At 40.4% G+C, this 19,627-nt stretch overlaps 1 protein-coding gene across 18 annotated transcripts in view; it reads right to left on the bottom strand.

The window, feature by feature from the left end:
- The window catches only part of FANCC (FA complementation group C), a 221,524-nt gene that overhangs the window by 47,865 nt on the left and 154,032 nt on the right, over positions 1-19,627 (bottom strand). For 15 of the 18 annotated variants that reach the window (XM_028835423.2, XM_077966546.1, XM_077966556.1 and 12 more), the window contains one exon: positions 4,048-4,212. The exons of the other annotated variants lie outside the window; for them this stretch is intronic. In XM_028835423.2, coding sequence (XP_028691256.2) covers positions 4,048-4,212 — 165 coding nt within the window. The remainder of the gene's footprint in view (positions 1-4,047; positions 4,213-19,627) is intronic. 18 annotated transcript variants of the gene reach the window in all.

Raw genomic sequence — 19,627 nt, 5'->3', positions numbered from 1 at the left:
ACCACCTGAGAGAGGGGAAAACAACCGCATTATTTCAACAAATATCAAACCAAAAAACAAAGAGGGATTGAAAGAGACTTGAAAGAACCTATAAACCAAAGGCAATGTGTAGATTTGAACTCTGATTCTAACAAATCAACTGGAAGAAAAATTCTAAGACAATCAGGATAATTTAATTCCTGACTAGACATGTGATGATAAGGAACTAATGTCAATTTTAAGATGTAATAATGGTATTGTAGTTTTGTTTTTTTAAAATGCATTGTATAGCAAGGAAGGGTCTATATATGTAACAATTCTCCGATTTCTCACTGAAAGTATTTAAATAAAGAATTGGGCCGGTCACAGTGGCTCACGCCTATAATCCCAACATTTTGGGAGGCCAACACAGGCAGACTCCTTGAGTTCAGGAGTTTAAGACCAGCCTAGGCAACATGGTGAAATGCCGTCTCTACTGAAAATACAAAAAATTAGCCAGGCGTGGTGGCACACACCTGTGGTCCCAGCTACTCAGGAGGCTGAGGTGGGAGGATCACCTGAGCCTGGGAGTTTGAGACTACAGTGAGCCAAGACTGCACCACTGCACTCCAGCCTGTGTGACAGAGTGAGACCCCATCTCAAAAAAAAGAAAAGAAAACATAAATAGTATTAATAAATTGATTTAAAAGCCACAGTATTCTTAACAAAACGTCAGGTTTACAAGCAGTATCATTTTAAAATCACACTGCATGTATACCTTGAATTCAGAAATGTGAATGCTTTGGATCTCATTATCTGAGACTGAGAGGGCTCTGCAAATTACACCACACAGTGGATTCACAGTGTTTTCAAACGCTGCAGACAGAGCCACTCGTAACTTGGAGACATGACTACAGCAGTAGTCAGAGGCCATGCAACAGTTTTCAAAGTGGGGTCCAAAGAACCCTTTCCAGAGAGGGAGAGAAGAACTGAGATGCGTTAAAAGAGAAAAATCATTATTTAAAAAATTCTCATAATTTATCTTGGGCCTACATGGAAACATAAGAAATAAGTACACTTTGTTGGGGTTTGCAGTAATATATATTTTTTAATTTTGAAAACTTTTCTAATTTTTAAATTTTATCTAAGCTATTTTAGATAATTTTATTAGATATACATTTTTATGTATATATACAGCATATATTTTACTTACATATTTTAATACATATTTTAGATTATTTTGTAATTTTACAATATTCTATTTGAAAAGTAACATTTATTTATAATGTATTTTCTTGTATTTAAGAATGGATCATTGGCTTTAATAAGGATTAAAAGATTCAGTTTCTCATCCTACAGATGTTTCATCAAGAAAAGATGAAACTGGCCGGGTGTGGTGGCTCCTGCCTGTAATCCCAGCACTTTGCGAGGCCGAGGTGGGTGGATCACCTGAGGTCAGGAGTTCGAGACCAGCCTGACCAACATGGAGAACCCTGTCTCTATAAAAATACAAAATTAGCCAGGCGTGGTGGTGCATGCCTGTAATCCCAGCTACTCGAGAGGCTGCGGCAGGAGAATTGCTTGAACCTGGAAGGCAGAGGTTGTGGTGAGCTGAGATTGTGCCACCGTACTCCAGCCTGGGCAACGAGAGTGAAACTCTGTCTCCAAAAAAAAAAAAAAAAAAGAAATCAAAGGAAAGAAAAGATGAAACTGGAAACTGACACATCAGAGAATTCTCTGACTCATGAGATGGAGACATCTGCTCCAAAGAAAGTGGGCTAAACTATAAATAAAGACAAAAAATGTGAGGAAAGTTATTTTTCCCTTGCCTTTGCAGATGTTAATGATTTACCTTATTGTGTCTTATGCAACAATATTTCAAATACTATTATGGTGCAAGTTAACTGCCACATCGATTTGAGACCAATCATTCAGAATCTAAAGAAAAAAAATTAAATGCAGATGTGATAAATTAATGTCACCAACAGAACTGTACTTCTGCCTTACAATAGAATCTCTGGACTTACTGTATTCCTTGTAGTTGTCTGGTATCAGCACCAGCTAAGCACAGAAGCTCTTTTATATGAAAGTTGGCCGCACACACAGTGGTAGGGAAATACTTAAATTACTGAATAACTATTTTGAATCTCCCCGTTTTTCCTGGAACAACCGTGTTGACGTTTGCACTGATAGCGCAAAAGCAACGGTGGGTAACACAGCTGCGTCTCAGTGGGAATCAGAGCAGAGACAGTCCTCACGCTACTCTTCACCACCACACACACACAGTAGAAACACTGCACTTTCACATACGAATGTTTGATGAAGCAGTTTATCATACTGATTTTATTAAACTGTTGCCCTCAAGGATACTTTTTAAAAAGAATTCTGTATGGTGAAAAGGAAAGTGTGTATAAAGCACTTCTGCTTCATAATAAAAAACGATGGTTGCCTGGAGAAAAGCACTCCACTTGTACACCTGCACAACTCTTTCAGCGGTAAACTCACCTGACCACTTTTTGTCATGCAAATTGACTTGAAAGAATGACTAGCAGACAGGCAGTGGTTAGTCACATTATGGGATTAGACACATACTTTCTCAATAATTTGCAAAGTGACTCAGTCCCCTCAGGAAAACGACTGATAGTGTTTGTAGCCCATGATAAATTTTAGCTTTTAAGCAGAAATTAGAATCTTGGAAAATCTATGTCCACCAACATATGCTTGACAGCTTCCCAATACTTAAAGTCGTTTCTGATGAGGTGGCAGTAATGACTATAGGTTTTGATATTGCATAATGAAATATGTCAATGTTTGGAAGATATACATAACTCAATTAATGAAGATTTTCCAAATGAACCATGCAGAATGCTGCAAAATTATGTGTGTAGGCAAAAAAGATCCATTGAAAGTGCAAGACAGACCAATGGGTTTTAATGTAACAGAGTATGGAAAGTTAACTAATACAATTTCAGATTCCACACTGCAACTACCCTTTAAAAAAATGACCATTTTCAAATTTTGGTGAGCTATCAAAGCAGAATTATCTACAATGATCTGCGATGGCTATTAGAATATTCCCGCCTTTCCCAACTACTATCTATGTGGGACTGGATTTTCTTTATACACTTCAACCAAAACAACACATCCCACCAGAAGCAGATATGAGAATTCAGCAGCCTTAGGGCAGAAAATGAGACTTGCAAAAATGTAAAAACAATGCTGCTCCTGTCAAAATTTTTTTTTTTTTGCCTTGGAAAAGAGCATTGTCTTTCATGAAAATATGCTATTTGTGTTAACGTGTAATGAAATTATTTTTATTTTTTAAGTGAAGAAACACATTTTTAAAAATTTAGTTTCAAATATGATAAATATTAATAAGTGTTTAACAGATTAAAAAAAAAACTCTTGGGAATGTATGAACACAAAGAAGGAACAACAGATGTGGGGGCCTTCCTGAGAAAGGGTAGGAGGAAGGAGAGGAGCAGAAAAGGTAACTATTGGGTACTGGGCTTAATACCTGGGTGATGAAATAATATGTACAACAAACTCTATGACATGTGTTTACAAATGTAACAAACCTTCACATGTACCCCCAAACCTAAAATAAAAGTTTAAAAAAAAATGCTTTGGGGTCCTCAGTAATTTTTTTTTTTTTTTTTTGAGATGGAGTCTCGTTCTGTTGCCCGGGTTGGAGTGCAGTGGCGCGACCTTAGCTCACTGCAACCTCCGCCTCACAGGCTGAAGTGATCCTTCTGACTCAGCCCCCCTAGTAGCTGGGATTACAGACACACGCCACCACACTTGGCTAATTTTTGTATTTTTAGTAGAGATGGGATTTCGCCATGTTGGCCAGGCTGGTCTCAAACTCCCGACCTCAAGTGATCCACCCACCTTGGCCTCCCAAAGTGCTGGGATTACAGGTGTGAGCCACCATACCTGGCTGGGATACTCAGTAATTTTTAAGAGTATAAAGGGGTACTGAGACAAAAACGTTTGGACCCTGCTGTCGTATAGTCTTTCCAACACACCACAGCCTTCTAAGAAAAGGAAAAATGACACAGGATGACAGGAGACATGAACACCACTTACAGCAAAATGGCCTCGTTTACAGCCTCAAAGAACTCTGGCTGGAGGATTTCCTGAGGTTCATGTCCGTGACAGACGAGCAAAGCCTCCACCAGGGGGTCAACATCTGGCAGGGTAATAAGTGGGACACAGACTCGTGATAGGGACGCCAATTGCTCAGGAGTCATTCTATGGAAGAAATAAGAAATAATCACCCAAATCTAAGAGCCACGCATAATTAAGGACATATAAAACCTTCATGCTAAAAAGGTCAACGACAGATCACCTGTTTTGCCTCTAAATAAAGAGAATGACTCTAACACCATCGATGAACACTTCTCTTTTATCCAATTCTTTAGGAAGACATCTTTTAGCTGCCAATGCTGTTTCAGTGTCATTCATGGTCAGAACTTTGTTCTTTATATCCACAGGCACTTAATATGTCCAAAACACAACTCCTAAAATCCCTTCCCGGTGTTCCCTTTCCCCAGTGCCATCTCGTTTGCTCAGGCTCAAATGCTGATTCCTGCCTTTCTCTCAGGCCCCTCAACTGATGCATCAGTGAATACCAGCAACACGTCCGACCTCTTCTGAACGCCTCCATCACTGCCCTCCTACGTGGACAGTAACCCACCACCTCCAGCCTCTGGACTTCTTGCTTCTGCACTCACTCCTGTAGTTTAACATCAGAACACTTCCAGCACCCCTTTAAAAATTCAGATCACAACACTTGTCTGCTCAAAGCTTTGCAATGGCTTCCCACCTCATGCAGAGAATAAGCAATGTCTTTCACTAGCCAGCAAGTCCTTCCATGGTGGGTCCCCGTCTGTTTCACTGACTTCATCTCCTTCCACTCTTACCTTTGTCTTTTCTGCCTCTGACTGCCCCAAGTAAGGTCCTGCGGTCCCCAGTTGCAGCTCAAATGCCCGTTTGTTAAGTGAGGTCTTCTCTGATCATCCCATGTCACTATACTGTCTACCATGTGTGGCAATTTAAATGTAAATGAATTAAAATGAAATTAAAAATCCAGCTCAACTGCACTAGTCACAGCTGAAGTGCTCAACAGCTATGGGCGGCTGGCGGCTACAGTCCCGAACAGCACACAAGTACAGGATGTGCCTGGGACCATGTACAGGATACGCCTGGGACCACACAAAGCACCGCTGGACACTGGAGCTTCACGCGCCCTCCAACCCGTGCTTTACTTCTCTTCCTGGTACCTTTCACCATCTGACCTATACGGTATTCCCTTGTAGTACTCATGGTTCGCTTCCTCCTGAGAGGGCAGAAGCTCTATGATGGCAGGCAGCTTCTCCTACTTTGCCCACCACTCTATTCCTAGCACCTAGGGACAACTCCTCACACACAGCACATGCTCAACAAATCCATCTCCAGTGCAGTGAACGATAAATAAAATGAAAGTTCTGGGTGGACCCTATTCAACGTTTTTCTAGGTATTTTCATATGTAATTGTAAATACAGAAATTTAGTCTTGTGTTTTGTGAAACACAAATGGCACCACAGTGTAGAGCATATAGCTGTCCCTCATTCTTAAAAACTTGCTGCCTATTATTAAAACACACATGTTCTGTAATTTAACAATGCCACTATCAGTAGGCACTGAGGCTGTTTCTGGTTTTTCACTATTCAAACAGGGCTGTGGCGCCACCCTTGCCCATGCCTGTCTGTGCCCACGTGTGAGAACTTGCATATTAAATTGCCTTCCAAGGCCAGGGGCGGTAGCTCACACATGAAGTCCCAGCACTTTGAGAGGCTGAGGCAGGCAGATCGCTTGATCCCAGAAGTTCAAGACCAGCCTGGGTCACATGGAAAAACCCCATCTCTACAAAAAATACAAAAACTAGCTGGGTGTGGTGGTGCGTGCCTGCAGCTGCAGCTACTCGGGGGACTGAGGTGGGAGGTTGCTCGAGCCCAAGAGGTCAAGGCTGCAGTGAGCTGTGTTCACACACTGCACTCCAGCCTGGGAGACAGAGCGAGACCCTGTCTCAAAAAAAAAAAACAAAAAACAAAAAACACACACACACAGACACACACACAAAAATGCCTTGCAAAAGACCAATTTACTTTTCCACCCCTTCCAATGATATCATTTTTTGTTTCTATTTCTCAAAAATTTAACGAACAAAAATTGCTATTTCATTGCAATTTTTTGCAATGAAAAGCAAATGCAAAGGCCCTCAGCATCTGAAAACAGCGACAGGGGACCCACGTGGTCACACCCAGTGAAAACAGCGAGGGGACCCACGTGGTCCATTGAAAAGCAAATGCAAAGGCCCTCAGCATCTGAAAACAGCGACAGGGGACCCACGTGGTCACACCCAGTGAAAACAGCGAGGGGACCCACGTGGTCACACCCAGTGAAAACAGCGAGGGGACCCACGTGGTCACACCCGGTGAAAACAGCGAGGGGACCCACGTGGTCACACCCGGTGAAAACAGCGAGGGGACCCACGTGGTCACACCCGGTGAAAACAGCGAGGGGACCCACGTGGTCACACCCGGTGAAAACAGCGAGGGGACCCACGTGGTCACACCCGGTGAAAACAGCGAGGGGACCCACGTGGTCACACCCGGTGAAAACAGCGAGGGGACCCACGTGGTCACACCCGGTGAACCAGGGAGGATGGCGGAAAGGCTTCTGTAGATCACTGTAGGGGGCCTGCATATTCTTTTTTAAAAAACTTTTTTCACTTTTATGAAATTAATAAATGCAACTATATTTTTTAAATTTAGAATATGCATTTACTTTTAAATTTTTATTTCAATAGCTTGTGGGTAAAAGTAGTTTTCTGTTACATGGATGAATTGTATAGTGGTGAATTCTGAGTTTTTTTTTTTTTTTTTTTTGAGACGGAGTCTCGCTCTGTCTCCCAGGCTGGAGTGAGTGGCTCAATCTCGGCTCACTGCAAGCTCCGCCTCCCGGGTTCACGCCGTTCTCCTGCCTCAGCCTCCCGAGTAGCTGGGACTACAGGCACCGCCACCACGCCTGGGTAATTTTTTTGTATTTTTAGTAGAGACGGGGTTTCACCGTGTTAACCAGGATGGTCTCGATCTCCTGACCTGTGATCCGCCCATCTCGACCTCCCAAAGTGCTGGGATTACAGGCTTGAGCCACTGCGCCCGGCCGAATTCTGAGATCTTAATGTGCCCTCGCCCGAGTAGATTGCACCTAATGTGTAGTTTTTTATCACTAGCCCCCATCCCACCCTCTTCCCGCTTCTGACTCTCTGAAGTCCATTATGTCACTCTGTATGCCAGCAATGTCCAATCTTTTTGGCTTCCTTCTTTTTGGAAAAATAATTGTCTTGGGTTACACACTAAATACACTAATACCAACGATAATTGATGCGCTTAAAAAAAATCGCAAAAAACCTCAATGCTTTAAGGAAGTTTACAGATTTGTTTTGGGCAGCATTCAAAGCTGTCCTGGGCCGCATGCAGCCACGGGCCATGGGTTCGACAAGCTTGCTGTGTGTCTCTGTGTACTCATAGCTTAGCCCGCACTAATAAGTGAGAACAGTTTGTGATTTTCCACTCCTGTGTTACTTCACTTAAAATAATGGCCTCCAGCTCCATTCAAGCTGCAGCAAATGATATTATTTTGTTCCTCTGAAAGGCTGAGTAGTGTATATATATACCACATTTTCTTTCTCCACTGATTGCTGGATGGGCACTTATGTTGGTTCCACATCTTTGCAATTGTGAACTGTGCTGCTGTAAAACTACATATGCAAATGTTTTCATTTTTTTCTAGAAAGACACCTTTTCCTTTGGGTAGATAACCAGTAGTGTAATTGTTGGATCAAGCAGTAGATCTGCTTTCAGCTTTGTAAGGAATCTCCACACTGCTTTCCACAGAGTTCGCACCAATTTACATTCCCACCAGCAGGTATGTGTTCTCTTTTCCCCACATCCACGCCAACATCTATTGTTTTTTGACTTTAAACATGGCCATTCTTGCGGGAGTCAGGTGGTGTCTCATTGTGGTTTTAATTTGCATTTCCCTGATGATTCGTGATGTCCAGCATTTTTTCACATGCTTGGCCATCTGTACATCTTTTGAGAAATGTCTATCATGTCCTTTGCCCACTGTTTGATGGGATTGCTTTTTTCTTGCTGATTTGAGTTCCTTGTAGATTCTGAATACTAGTCCTTTGTCAGATGCATAGTTTGCAAATATTTTCTCCTACTCTGTTGGCTGTTTACTCTGCTGATTATTTCTTTGATGTAACTGCTTTAAATGGTCAAATAGTTATTCAAAGCTAATGAAAATAGCAGCTTTTGAAAGGGCATTCCTATCCCCATTTTCTGATATCCAGAAATAACTACTTTCAACCCTAATTAATTCTTTAGTACTTCAGTGTGTTGTCTGTTGTTCAATACAAATTGTAACATCAAATTTGTAGTGGGAGGGCTGGGTGTGGTGGCTCATACCTGTAATCCTAGCACTTTGGGAAGCCGAGGAGGGCAGATCACCTGAGGTCAGGAGTTCGAGACCAGCCTGACCAATATGGTGAAACCCCACCTCTACTAAAAATACAAAAATTATCCAGGCAGGGTGGTGGGCGCCTATAGTCCCAGCTACTCAGGAGGCTGAGACAGGAGAATTGCTTGAATCCAGGAGGCGGAGGTTTCAGTGAGCCGAGATCACACCACTGCACTCCAGCCTGGGCAACAGAGCAAGACTCTGTCTCAAAAAAAGAAAAGAAAAGAAAAGAAAAATTGTAGTGGGAGATCCATCAGATTACGGAGAAAAGAGAAGTCCAGGATGTTTCTGATAGGAACGTAAATAAATAAGCACAAACACTTTGGAGAACAACTGGTAGCAACGTGCTACCATTTCTTCTTACAGGTTAGGGAGACAAACAGAACTGTTTGTAAAAGGTAGATTCGATCTTGCTGTGAATTTGTACAGAAATGAACAAATGATGATTTATTTACAGAATGGAATGCTATATGGCAGTTTAAATGAATAAACTAGACCTACATTATCTGAATATGTAAATCTCAAAAACTGAATGAAGAAAGCAGGTTGCATAAAGATATCCACAATACACCATCCTTATGTAAAGTTTTAAAACACTCACAGCAAAATGTGAAGTAAAAGTGTTAAAACATGACAAGAAAAATCTACACCAACTTCTTGGGCATGCTTGCTCCAGCAGGGAGAAAAAAGAAATGGAACAGGAGAAGGATGCTTCAGCCTCTAATTGAAACATTTTATTTTCTTAAAAATATCAAATATATGTATTAATAAAATGTTAGCACTGTAAAACCTGGGCAATGGGCACACAGTTCTTCCACGTCATAAGTGTTTTATAATTAAACTTTTAAAAAACTAAAATACAATGTTAACTAGTAAAATACTGAAAATGAAAATATTCATGCTAGGCATGGTGGCTCATGTCTGCAATCCCAGAACTCTGGAGGTTAAGGCAGGTGGATTGGTTGAGCCCAGGAGTTTGAGACTAGCCTGGGCAACATGGTGAAACCCTGCCTCTACAAAAAAATACAAAAATTAGGTGGGTGTGGTAGTGCACACCTGCAGTCCCAGCCACTTGGGAGGCTGAGGTGGGAGGATGGCTTCAGTCCAGGAGGTTGAGTTTGGGGTGAGCTGAGATCATGTCACTGCACTCTGGCCTGGGCAACAGAGCAAGACCCTGTCAAAAAAAGAAATGAAAGAGAGAGAGAGAGACAAAGGAGAGAGAGAAAAGAGAGAGGGGAGGGGAATGGAGGAATGTGGAAGGGAAGGAAGGAGAAGGGAGGGAAGGTGAGGGAAGGGAGGGAAGGTGAGGGGAGGAGAGGGAGGAGAGGGGAGGAGAGGAGAGGGGAGGAGAGGGGAGGGGAGGGGAGGGGAGGGGAGGGGAGGGGAGGAAGGGAGGGAGGGAGGGAGGGAGGGAAAAGAAAATATTCATAATAAAGGGGTTACTTCCTGCCTCAGGTTCTTATTTCCAAATAGCAAAAGTAACTCATTAAAAAATAATCATCTTTAATCAGCCTTAAACTGCTTAGTATTTATTTCCCTCTGGAGTATTTTTTCCCCTTTATTTACATCTTTTTTGTACTCTTCCCATTATTTGATTGTAATGGTCTCTTTTCAGGGTATTGCTATACAATTATTTGTGCTTTTCATTTTCTCACCCTCGGACAGAAGACAAGCAGTTGAGAAAGGTTTCTAAAGTCTCCTGGACCACAATTAAAAGACTCTGCTGGATGGTATCAGCTGACACAATCTTCTTTTCTCTTTCTTTTTTGAGACAGGGTCTTGCTCTGTCACCCAGGCTAGAGTGCAGTGGTGCAATCTCGGCTCACTGCAACTTTGACCTCCCCAGGCTCAAGTGATCCTTCCACCTCAGCCTCCATAGTAGCTGGGATTACAGGTGCTTGCCACCACACCTGGCTAATTTTGGTTTTTTTTTTTTCTTGTAGAGATGGGGTTTCTCCATGTTGCCCAGGCTGGTCTCAAACTCCTGGGTTCAAGTAATCCTCCCACCTTGGCCTCCCAAATTGCTGGGATTACAGGTGTGAGCCATTGTGCCCGGGCTGAGACAACTTTTATAGATTAAAAACTTGCCTTTGTGCCATATTGTGCCACTTTGGAAGAGGTTTATTCTCTAGTTCATAATTGGTTTTGTTGTTGTTGTTGTTAAGAATGCCTGCTTTTCAAAAGTAATATGAACAAATTCCCTGGCACAGAGCAAAGTCCACTGATGGATGTCCATGCTGGCATCCCAGCTGGCAGGAGTAGCAAGGATAAAATGGGAATGAATTTAGTTAGCAGTTCAGGATATTCCTAGTCAAAGCAAACCTATGATACAATCAGTAAAATTCTTAACTGAATTTACTAAGAATGCAAGATGCCTGTGCCAGTAGAGTACTCCCTGTAAACCAACACACCTGATACATTCCTCATTTGCTCTACTGAATGATGTTTAGAATCTTTTCTTTAAAGAATTTTAGAACTCAACAAGATAAATTTTTTCCAGGTACTTTTCTGAATGTGTTGAGCCCTTATACATAGTTTTTAAGGTAATTCAATCTCTTGGACTAAGTTCATTTATACCTATCAGAAGATTGAATTTAAAAAGCAATTTGATGCCTAACATGCTTTTTGAGCCTTTTTAGTAGCTTTTGTGTTCACCATTCATAAAATTTTAACTTGGATTCCTAAAAGCTTGTGTGAGAACCAAAACTTTTTAAGTCCACAGTTCTCCAGTGAATTTTAAATTCTGACAAGTGTGTTCTCCTATCTCAAGTGGAAGCCGGTTTAATGAAATCAGGGAACAGAATGGCACCATGATAACATTTGCAAAACAGCTGCCAACCACACTGGAGCCATTAAAATTTTTGCCATCATTAATCATAACAATTAAAACAGGTATCATAATACTACCTAACTTTCTACTACACATCTGAAGTTCTCTGTCCATTTTTAAGATTCACAAATTGAAACAATTAAATCAGAACACAGTGTAAGAGGCAAACTACTTTCTGGTATACGCTTAAAGTCAGGACAGTCCCATCCACCTATGAATCCTAGTTTCTAATTCCTTTCCTTTCACAAGTATGACTTCAAATGTCCAAGCAGCCAAGAGAACCCAAACTTAAGCACCATAGAAACAATGCTATGCTGTTTTTCTGGGTTTTTTTTTTTCCTTCTAGAAGGCATGTATGCATTTATTTTTTCTTATTTTTTAGCACTTGAGTTTTTAACGTTCATTTCCAAAGATTCAAAAAGTCTCACAGAAAATAGAGAAATTGATCTCATAACTTCAGATGCATGCAATCGCCAGAGGAACAACAACAACAAAAAAGTGGGAAAATTAGCTTACTTTCTCTTTGTATTATTTTTAGAGGCCTGATAAATTGTGTCATAGGGCTTTAAATAGAGTTTCACTTGCCACCAAGTAAAGTCAACAATTCAGTGACAGAATGTTTAAATTCTATCCTGTTCTTTGCTATAAACCATCGAGAAGGAGCAGCATTCTGAGCATTGTCAGCTTATCCTGTAGCCCTATGGTTTCGGGGCAGATGGTTTGGAAGCTACAATACAACCACACAGGAAGGATGTTCCCAGCAGTATATGGTTACTGTCCAGCCTTCTGCAGTTGAATTCTTGTGCAGAAACTATTGGGAAGTGCTGCTCTGGCAACCAGTCAAGACCTAATGCTGAGTACAATTCAATCTGGAAAGCGCTGATAACTCTCCACTTGAACCTGGGTCTCCGCACTCTGACAAGCTTCAGACCAAAAAAGGAGCCGTGAAGGCTGTCTGCACCTTGAAGTTTCTGGAAGGTTATCAGTTGGGTTGCCCGAATTTTGGTATACCCAGGAACTACCTGTCCTCATGAGATTTTTAAATTTTTCAGAAAAATTATCCTGGATCGTTTCCAGCCTAATTAGAAGATACAATCTGCAGCCATGAGCTGCAGTACTTGATAAATGTCCCCAGCACCACAGTCTTTCCACTCACTCAGTCCCCAGTAATAATCTCTGACTCTTCTCATTTCCTCTTTTCAGATAATGAGAGAAAAGTTGCACTTAGAGATCTTTTAGGGAGGAGGACTGATGAGTCAGGATGGAGACCTGCCTGCCTATCTGAGAGGCTACACGAGTGATGCACACAGGCAACTCTCAGCCTACCTTTCAATTGTACAAACATCCATCCAGCCCTAACTCTATGCAATACATTCTGCTAGGCTATGTGCAGAGTATACACCTTCACACACAACCCCACACACCTCTTCCTCTACCAGCCCACCCAATAAGCTCATAAATTCCAAAAATTTAAGATACTTACAACTCACGCTAAATGTGTCTTTTTGTTAACAACTTAGATGATGGACTCAAAAACACATGAATTAATTTTAGATCTAAAACCATCTTGGTGGTAAGAGAACGATGATAAAGCACTGTGGAAGGTAAACGTTGAAAGGATTATCTGCCACTTAAGAAAGTGGTAGAGAACAGGAAGTACAATTTAGAAAAGGTGAATATTTGAGGAGAAAAGACAAACTGTTCACACAAAATAGATCACTATGGGTAGTTTGACAAAAAATTATCTTCATGAGAATTTACTATTATCAAGAAAATAATACAGCTAAACTATTAACGATTTATAGGAATTCATCAACAAAAATAAAAACCGTAAATAAAATTCTATCATGTCACCATACAGTATTCAGATCGTTACTAGGGACTGATATGCAGTTATGGGAACTGCTTCTAAAGAAGTCGTGTAGAGCAGCATTTCTCGTACTTCCAGAGAGTACGTCTGGACAGGTGTTTTAAAAAACTCGTATTTCTTGGTCTCTCCCCAAGGGATGTTGATGCTGCTGATTCGTAGGGCCACACTTTTGAGTAAGTTCTGGTGGAGAACTGCTACACATCCCGAGGACTGAAAGGCAAGACCTAGGAAGAATGCTGATGCTCATAATCTACTCAAAGAGAAAATAAGATGAAAATATAACCTAAGAGACTGAATCAAGTAATGAACTAAGAACACGGATGTCCTAGCATTCTTGCTATACTCCCAACTCCTAGAAATGATGGAAGAATTTTTCACTTTTTAAAATTATACTTTAAATTCTAGGGTACATGTGCACAATGTGCCGGTTTGTTACATATGTATACATGTGCCATGTTGGTGTGCTGCACCCATTAACTCGTCATTCACATTAGGTATTTCTCCTAATGCTATCCCTCCCCCCTCCCCCTACCCCACGACAGGCCCTGGTGTGTGATGTTCCCCTTCCTGTGTCCAAGTGATCTCATTGTTCAATTCCCACCTATGAGTGAGAACATGCGGTGTTTGCTTTTCTGTTCTTGTTGAGAGTTTGCTCAGAATGATGGTTTCCAGCTACATTCATGTCCCTGCAACGGACATGAACCCACCCTTTTTATGGCTGCATAGTATTCCATGGTGTATATGTGCCACATTTTCTCAATCCAACCTATCATTGATGGACATGTGGGTTAGTTCCAAGTCTTTGCTACTGTGAACAGTGCCACAATAAACATACGTGTGCATGTGTCTTTATAGCAGCATGATTTATAATGCTTTGGGTATATACCCAGTAATAGGATAGCTGGATTAAATGGTATTCCTAGTTCTAGATCCTTGAGGAATTGCCACACTGTCTTCCACGAATGAAGCAATTTACACTCCCACCAACAGTTAAAAGCATTCCTATTTCTCCACATCCTGTCCAGCATCTGTTGTTTCCTGACTTTTTGATGATCGCCATTCTAACTGGTGTGAGATGGTATCTCATTGTGGTTTTGATTTGCATTTCTCTGATGGCCAGTGATGATGAGCATTTTTTCCATGTGTCTGTTGGCTGCATAAATGTCTTCCTTTGAGAAGTGTCTGTTCATATCCTTGGCCCATTTTTTGATGGGGTTGTTTTTTTCTTGTAGATTTGTTTAAGTTCTCTGTGGATTCTGGATATTAGCCCTTTGTCAGATGGGAAGATTGCAAAAATTTTCTCCCATTCTGTAGGTTGCCTGTTCACTCTGATGGTAGTTTCTTCTGCTGTGCAGAAGCTCTTTAATTAGATCCCATTTGTCAATTTTGCCTTTTGTTGCCATTGCTTTTGGTGTTTTAGTCATGAAGTCCTTGCCCATGCCTATGTCCAGAATGGTATTGCCTAGGTTTTCTTCTAGGGTTTTTATGGTTTTAGGTCTAACATTTAAGTCTTTAATCTATCTTGAATTAGTTTTTGTATAAGGTGTAAGGAAGGGATGCAGTTTCAGCTTTCTACATACGGCTAGCCAGTTTTCCCAGCACCATTTATTACATAGGGAATCCTTTCCCCATTTCTTGTTTTTCTCAGGTGTGTCAAAGATCAGATGGTTATAGATGTGTGGTATTATTTCTGAGGCCTCTGTTCTGTTCCATTGGTCTACCTCTCTGTTTTGGTACGTACCATGCTGTTTTGGTTACTGTAGCCTTGTAGTACAGCTTGAAGTCAGGTAGTGCAATGCTTCCAGCTTTATTCTTTTGGCTTAGGATTGTCTTGGCGATGCGGGCTCTTTTTTGGTTCCACATGAACTTCAAAGTAGTTTCTTCCAATTCTGTGAAGAAAGTCATTGGTAGTTTGATGGGGACGGCATTGAATCTATAAATTACCTTGGGCAGTATGGCCATTTTCACAATATTGATTCTTCCTATCCATGAGCATGGAATGTTCTTCCATTTGGTTGTGTCCTCTTTTATTTCATTGAGCAGTGGTTTGTAGTTCTCTTTGAAGAGGTCCTTCACATCCCTTTTAAGTTGGATTCCTAAGTATTTTATTCTCTTTGTAGCAATTGTGAGTGGTAGTTCACTCATGGTTTGGCTCTCTGTTTGTCTGTTATTGGTGTATAGAAATGCTTGTGATTTTTGCACACTGATTTTGTATCCTGAGACTGCTGAAGTTGCTTATCAGCTTAAGGAGATTTTGGGCTGAGACAGTGGGGTTTTCTAAATATACAATCATGTCAATGATGGAAGAGTTTTTACAATTAAATATATAATACTGTAAAATGGGGGCTTTTGGTGACCCACAAATTCTGAGAAAAGCTTGGCTTGGTAGGTAGGTGGGATCTTTTTGAAGGAAATACCACCACCCTAAAAGCTTGCAAGACAGGACTACTATAAAAGAGTTACTTTGGGGGTGAATTCAAGGAGCAGGGGGCAAACCAACAGCCAGCTGCCAAGGCCTTATATACTCTTTTTCTTATCCACTGTCTTTAGGCAAGAGATAACGGAAATGTCCTGACTCCAACAGGAAGGAGGAATGAGGCCTGGAAGGAGACGCCAGTCCCAAATGGCTATCAACCTCCAGGAAATATGGGAGTCCTCCAAGGCCTGAAATACAATTTATTGGCAACCTCAATCAAGACCACCTCTTGATCCTTCCATAATTATTGGAGGCTACAATAAACAGAGCACTAATAGAGAGACTAATGAGGAATCCCAAGTTCCAGGAAGACCAGATTGTTCTGCAAAGTGGTTGTGCCTATTTAAGTTCCCATCAGCAACCTCCTGAAGCTCACCATAACCTAATGGATGTCTAACTGATGTTGTAGTTTACACTTTCCTGAAAATGCACAGAAAAGCTCATAGACCAGTTTTAAATTGTGGTAAAAAACACATTAACATAAAATTTACCATTTTAACCATTTTTAAGTGTACAGTACAGCAGTGTTAACTGTATGTCCTTACGTGCAACAGATCTCTAAAACGTTCATATCTTGCAAAACTAAAACTCTATACCCATTGAACAACTCCCATTTCCCCCTTCCTCCCATCCCAAGGTAACCACTATTCTACTTTGTTTGTTTCTTTTTTTTTTTTTTTTTTTTGAGACGGAATCTTGCTCCATCACCCAGGCTGGAGTGCAGTGGCACGATCTCAGCTCACTGTAACCGCCGTCTCCCAGGTTCAAGCAATTCTCCAGACTCAGCCTCCTGAGTAGCCGGAATTACAGGCATGTGCCACCACACCCGGCTAATTTTTGTATTTTTAGTAGAGATGGGGTTTCGCCCTGTTGACCAGGCTGGTCTCGAACTCCTGACCTCCGGTGATCCGCCCGCCTTGGCCTCCCAAGGTGTTGGGATTACACGTGTGAGCCACTGCTCCTGGCCTTAGCTTCTGTTTCTACAAGTTTGACTACTTTAGATACCACACATAAGTGTAAGTAATCATGCAGTATTTGCCTTCTGTCACTAGTTTACTTCTTTCATCCACACTGTAGCATATGACAGGACTTCCTTCTTTTCTAAGGTGGAATACTCTTCCAGTGTGTATATATACCATATTTTCTTCACTCATTCGTCCGCTGATGGACATACAGGTTGCTTCCACCTCTTGGCTCTTGTAAATAATGCTCAATGAACATGGGTGTGTAAATATCTCTTAGAGATCTTGTTCCCAATTATTTGGAAATATACACAAATATGAGATTGCTGGATCATTTAGTAGTTCTATTTTTAGTTTTTTAAGGAAACTCCATACTGTTTTCCATAGTGACTGTACTAGTTTAACATTCCTAGCAACAGAGTACAAGGGTTCCAAGTACTCCATATCCTCATCATTTGTCTTTTTCTCTTTCTTCTTTTCATAGTGGTCATTCTAATAGGTGTGAACTGGTATTTTATAATGGTTCTGATTATCATGTCCCTGATAACTGGTGATGTTGGGCATCTTTTCATATGCTTGTTGGTCATTCGTATATATTCTTTGGAGAAATGTCTATTCAAGTCTTTGATCTATTTTTAAACTGGATTATTTTGCTGTTATTGAGTTGCAGGAGTTCTCTGTATATTCTGGATATTAACCACTTATCCAGATATAAGGTTTGAAAATATTTTCTCCCATTACATATGCTGCTTTTTAATCTGTTGTTTCCTTTGTTGCACAGACATTTAAAAAATTCATGTAGTCCTATTTGTCTATTCTTGCTTTTCTTGCCTGTGCATTTGGTGTCATATCCAAGAAATTATTGCCAAGTTCAATGCCATGACACTTTTCCCCTATAGTTTCAGGTCTTACGTTTAGGTCTTTAATCTATTTTGAGTTAGTTTCTATATAAAATGTAAGGTAAGGGTTCAAATTTGTTTTCTGAATGTGTATATCCAGTTTTCCCAACACCAATTATTGAAGGGACAATCTTTTCCCAATCTTGTAGACAGGATACCCTTGTCAAAGACCATTTGATCATATATGTGAAGCCGTATTTCTGGGCTCTCTATTCTGTTTTATTGGTCAATATGTCTGCCTTTATGCCAGTACCACACTGTTTTGATTACTGTGGCTTTGTAATATGCTTTGAAAAAAGGAAGTATGAGGCCTTCACCATGTTTTTCTTTCTCAAAATCATTTTGGTTACTTGGGGTACTTTGAGATTCTATATATATTAAAGGATTCTTTTTCTATTTCTGTAAAAAAATAAAAATAAAAACCACACACCACTGACATTTTGATAGAAATAACACTGGAACCTGGAGATTGCTTTGGGTAATACGGGCATTTAAAATACTAAGTATAGGCTGGGTGCAGTGACTCATGCCTGTAATCCCAGCACTTTGGGAGGCCGAGGCAAGTCGATCACCTGAGGTCGGGAGTTCAAGACCAGTATGACCAACATGGAGAAACCCCATCTCTACTAAAAATACAAAATCATCTGGGTGTGATGCCGGGCACCTGTAATCCCAGCTACTCAGGAGGCCAAGGCAGAAAAATCACTTGAATCCAGGAGGTGGAGGTTGAGGTGAGCCGAGATTACGCCACTGCACTCCAGCCTGGGCAACAAGAGTGAAACGCCATCTCAAAAAAAAAAATAACTCATCTATGAACACACGATATCTTTTTATTATGTCTTATGTAATATATTTTAGCGATGTATAGTTTTCACTGTACAAATCTTTCACCTCCTTAATTGCTTATTCCTAAATATTTTATTCTTTTTGGTGCTATTGTGAGTAGGACTGTTTTTAAACTTCCTTTTTGGGTTGTTCTTATTAATGTATAGAAACGCAACTGGTTTCTATTCTCTATTTTATTTATTTCTGCTCTAATCTTTATTAGTCTCTCCCTTCTAACTTTAGGTTTAGTTTGTTCTTTTTCTAGTTGCTTGAAGTGTAAAGTTAGGTTTCTGATTTGAGATCCTTCTTATATTTTTTTTCTTCCTTCAAAAGCATGTACTTCTTTTTTAATGCAGGCATTTACCACTATAAACTTTCTGCTTAGAACTGCTTTTGCTGCATCCCATAGGTTGTGATATGTTGTGTTTTCATTTTCATTTGTCTCAAGTTATTTTCTACGTTTCTTGTGATTTGTTCTTTGACCCATTGGTTGTTTAAGAGTGTGTTAATTTCCACATATTTGTGAATTTTCCAGTTTTCCTTTTGTTATTGATTTCCATTCCCTTGTGGTCAAAAAAAAATAGTTACTATGATTTCAGTCTTCTTAAATTTGCTAAGACTTGTTCTGTGGCATAACATGTGGTCCTTCCTAGAGAATGTTCTATATGTGCTTGAGAAGAGCATATATTCTGCTGTTATTGGGTAGAATGTTCTGTATATGTCTATTAGGTCCAATTGGTCTACAGCATTATTCAAGTTCTATTTTCTTATTGATCTTCAGTCTGGTTAATCAATCTGTTATTAAAAGTGGGGAGGTGAAATCTCCTATTATTATTGTGTAACTGTCTCTTTCTCCCTTCAATTCTATTGGTATTTGCTTCATGTATTTGGATGCTCTGTTAAGTGCATATATTATTGTAATTGTTGTATCTCCCTCAACTGACTCTTTTATTATTATATAATCTTTTTCTTTGTCTCTTTTGATAGCTTTCTGATACAAGTATAGCTATGCCTGCTCTATTTTGGTTACCATTTGCATGATTATCTATTTTTCCATCTTTTCATTTTCAGCCAATGTATCAAGTGAGTCTCTTGCAGCTAGAATATAGTTGGATCTTGTTTTCTGATCTATTTTGCTACTCTACATCTTTTGAATGGGGTGTTTAATTCATGTTCACCTAAAGTAATTACTGATAGAGAAGGACTTACTATTGCCATTTTGTTGCTTTCCATAT

This window comes from Macaca mulatta, chromosome 15, assembly GCF_049350105.2.
Source record: "Macaca mulatta isolate MMU2019108-1 chromosome 15, T2T-MMU8v2.0, whole genome shotgun sequence".
Lineage (NCBI taxonomy): Eukaryota > Metazoa > Chordata > Mammalia > Primates > Cercopithecidae > Macaca > Macaca mulatta.
The sequence above is the reverse complement of the archived record's forward strand: the minus strand, read 5'-3'. Positions and strand labels throughout refer to the sequence as shown.